Source organism: Rhinichthys klamathensis, unplaced genomic scaffold (genome assembly GCF_029890125.1).
Source record: "Rhinichthys klamathensis goyatoka isolate OS25496 unplaced genomic scaffold, OSU_Roscu_1.1 h1tg000060l_1, whole genome shotgun sequence".
In the NCBI taxonomy this organism is placed as follows: Eukaryota; Metazoa; Chordata; class Actinopteri; order Cypriniformes; family Leuciscidae; genus Rhinichthys; species Rhinichthys klamathensis.
Window position 1 is genome coordinate 2,270,001 of NW_026606605.1, and position 4,040 is coordinate 2,274,040.

A 4,040-nucleotide genomic window follows, 5' to 3' on the forward strand; every position below is an offset into this window, starting at 1 on the left:
AACACTGTCTAGAATAGCGATTTAAGTGTGAATTGTGACTTCTCTTTGTGTTAAATCAGCCTCAGACTCCAATAGCCGGTGGGGGGTTGGAGGGACAGTTCAGTGCTGTATCGAGCGCGCAGGACAATAGGCATAGGTGTTAATGTTCCTCTTTCATATGGAGAGCGAGGGAGACTAAATAAACTTGTTAAAAAGAGATTCAGCGCGAGAGAGGCAAAGAAAAACGCATGTTTTAATTTAATTATGTTGCTTTGGACAATTTTCGTTTTGTAGGCCTACTGTTTTAATTGTTTAATATAGCTGTCATTTCTTTGGCAATACAAATTTAAAATGTCGCAAGAATAAGATTAGCCTAGTGTTTCTTATTTTGCATCGCAAAAGAAATAAACTCTAAACCCGATGCAACCCTGTTTTAAATAAAAAAAACTGTCCCGACACTTTATTTAAACCTTGAAATGTTCGAACTTGGTTTCAAACTTAAGTAATTTTAGTGTTCTTTTACATTACACAATAATTTAGCAGACTAAAGACGTGCTTCTTCATTTTCATTTTCTGATGCAATCGGCTGACAATCTTCCTTCATCAGTTTTTGTCCTTTGTGCAGCGGCTGCGGTTCCAGGAATGTAGCAAATTTATGTTGTAATAATAATTAAACAAAACTCTTGACTTTAAATAAGTAAACAGTTATAAACAGTTAGCTATTTAAGCATCAAGAAGGTTAAACATAAACGCTGTAGGGCAACATCGGTTAACAACATGTATGCTACATTGAGATTCGATCCGAGTCGATTGAAGCTCCTCGAAGCTCGTGTTGTTGCGTTAACCACTGAGCTATCGTCTATACGTCTGTGACTGTTTTTATTGCAATGTTTTACTTTTTCATTATTTATTCAATTTCATTTCAGTAGCCTAATTTCAGTATTGTGATTATGAATTATTTTAACTACGTTTCACTTGTTGAATTCATCTGCTACCAGCTTTCAAACGCTCTGAATCAGTGCGGTGCGGCAGCAGATTACGCATTAGAGAGAATAAACAAACACTTTTCAGAGTCTATGATTGTAGCGCCTCTTGGCGGTAAAAGGCAGCAAATACACCCCACATTTTACCGCCGCGGTGGAACGGCTGATGTGGGCATTGTCATGGCTTGCCTCGACATTTGCGTTTGAATAGCGCGCGTCCTCCGTGGGCGTGTCAGATTAACGCGTAATGAAGTGTAATGAGCTGGGGAAAAAAAATCTGACAGCACTCTCTTTTCATACAGATTACATAAACTGAGAATATTTGTTTTTTATATAAATTACATCATTAAAAAGAAGAGAATTCAAGCTTCATAAAGAAAAACCTCTCGTGCCTGTATGACAAGTATTTGCAGAGTTAGAGTTAATTTTTCGGACGTGTTTCAGAATGGACTGCACTGACAGAGAGAAGGCAAAACTCGCATCATGTTTATTTTTCTTTATTTGACAAAAAGCACAAAACTTTGTTTTTATTGTGAGTATACAGAAAAATAATAGACAATTAACAGGATCGATTGATGTATAACACTTATATGTACGATCAAAATCAACAGAGTATTTTAAGTCTATTTTTCTGCTATGTGAAAAAAAAACGGCAAAACGCGCGGGCGCGTTTCTGGTCCCCAGAGGGTTAAATAAATGCTGTTCTTTTTTAACTTTTTATTCATCAATGAATCCTGAAAAAAGTATCACAGGCTATAAAATATTAAGCAGCACAACTGTTTCCAACATTGATAATAAATCCGCATATTAGAATGATTTCTGAAGGATCATGTGACTCTGAAGACTGGAGAAATGATGCTGACAATTCAGCTTTGATCACAGGAATAAATTCTATTTTAAAGTATATTCAAATAGAAAACCAATATTTTTAAATACGTGTTTTTTTTCTGTATTTTTGATCAAATAAATACAGGCTTGATGAGCATAAGAGACTTCTTTCAAAAAACGTAATTTTTCCAAACTTTTGACCGGTACTGTACATATGTGTGAAAATGTAGTATTTCTTATTAGCCTTTTTATGATTACTATTTTTGTATGATTTTTATGTAAAGCACTATGAATTACTACTATTAAATATGCATGTCTTAAATAAATGATTTTATTTACCAATTAGGTATTCATATTTGATTTGTTTTTATTCTAAAAGCATGCTAATTAAATATGAATATTATAATATTAATAAAAATAGAATTTCAAAGCAATGCTAATTTCCCGTTCTCTGATCAGCCTGAGAACCTGGTGGTGGAGCAGAGCGTGTCCCAGCTGATGGTGAAGCTGACAGACTTCGGTGACGCGGTGCAGCTCAACTCGACTCCTCACGTTCACCCACTGCTGGGAAGCCCAGAGTTCGCGGCCCCTGAGCTGGTTCTCGGGGACCCCGTCTCTCTCTCCTCTGACCTGTGGAGTCTGGGGGTGGTGACGTACGTGATGCTGAGCGGGGCGTCTCCGTTCCTGGACGAGAGCGTGGAGGAGACGTGCCTCAACATCTGCCGCCTGGACTTCAGCTTCCCCGACGACTACTTCCAGGGCGTGAGCCAGGCGGCACGGGATTTCGTGTGTCTGCTTCTCAGGACCGAATCTTCCAGGCGTCCCCCGGCTGCCGTCTGCCTGCAGGACCCCTGGCTGAGACCCGGGGGGGGGCGTCGCTCAGCCGAGTGCATCGACACCTCTAGACTCATTTCCTTCATCGATCGGCGCAAACACCAGAACGACCTGCGGCCTCTCGGAGGCATAAGAGCCTTCCTGCAAAGCAGACTTCAGCCCAGGATCTGACCCAGAATCATGATCTCATCCTCTTTCCCAATGCCAATCAAGAAGACTTCAGTCCTGAGCCTATCAAAATGTGTGCTGACAACCATATCTGCCAATCAGAGCCTTCGTCAGCAGACGAGATTTAAGATTGATAGTTCCCAGTTTGCTGCTGCCTTGTTTCCAATTCAATTAAGACTTGTAAGCAGAGATTAAAACAATGGAATATAAATATATATATATATATAAAAGATTTCTTCTTTGATTTGCTGAATGATCAACAAATCTACACAAGTGGACTGATATTTTGTGTAGAACAAACGGACCCGCACAAGCGTGGTTTTTGAAGAAAGCGATGCCAATGCAATTTAGCGAGGAGAACAAGTCTTTCTCTTTCTGTTAAGCCCGAGCCAGAGAGCGAGCGGCGGCTTTCGTGCTTTTACAGTGTTCGGAAACCTTTCTTAACGAACCTTTAGAGAAAAATGAACAGCGCGTTATACTTGTACGACACATTTTCAGGTACATCTTTCAATAAAAACCATTACATCGACTCAGTCTGAATGAACGCAACACTCAAATCGTAGTAAGTGGAAACTTGTTTTGGTCTCTTAGTTGCTTATTTCAACGATGATGATTGCGCCACATTTAGCTGCGGGATTTTTACAGGCTGCAAGTTCAACCTCTTTTTTTTATTTACTACGACTAGAACAAATTGTGTTGTGCAATCTGCAGATGTATGCGCCTTATTCTATACTATGTGTCCGCCCTGTTTGTTAGTTTCTTTTTAAATGCGTGGAGATACGCGGCGGCGGCGTCTGAGCGCATCGGTGACTGAATACTGTAAATGCACTCGCGTTGTTTCCGGTTCTTACCACGTGCAATGTTGCAGCTTCGATGGTTTATGCAACTGTTTATGAAGACATCTGTTAAACCTTTAATGAAAACGCAGAATAGCACGTATTTGGTGCTGTTGTTTATTTAATCCGGTCTTTTTCAGTAAGTATTAAAGCCCTGTCATCCTACAGGGTTGTTGTCTACATGGCACTTACGCTAGTCACTTTTCTGTTGGTATGCCAAAGCTCTCCATGCTTTATGAGAATTAGGTTTTTTTATCGATCCCCTACACACATTCGACTCCTTTAAGTTGTACGCTGCATAGCTGTGACTGGTTGTTTACATGAGATTTTCATAGCTTTACGACAGTTTTTCTTCATCTATTTTGCTTTTCTGCGCATTTTTGGAGTGTTTCTGAAATGCACCTCCCATTTA

General features: G+C 39.8%; 1 protein-coding gene across 10 annotated transcripts in view; it reads left to right on the top strand.

Moving 5' to 3' along the window:
- Positions 1 to 3,378, top strand: part of trioa (trio Rho guanine nucleotide exchange factor a) — a 134,269-nt gene extending 130,891 nt beyond the window's left edge. For all 10 annotated transcript variants that reach the window (XM_056249624.1, XM_056249626.1, XM_056249625.1 and 7 more), the window contains one exon: positions 2,250 to 3,378. In XM_056249624.1, the coding sequence (XP_056105599.1) occupies positions 2,250 to 2,795 (546 nt within the window). In that variant the 3' untranslated portion in view covers positions 2,796 to 3,378. The remainder of the gene's footprint in view (positions 1 to 2,249) is intronic.
- The last annotated feature ends 662 nt before the right edge of the window (positions 3,379 to 4,040 follow it).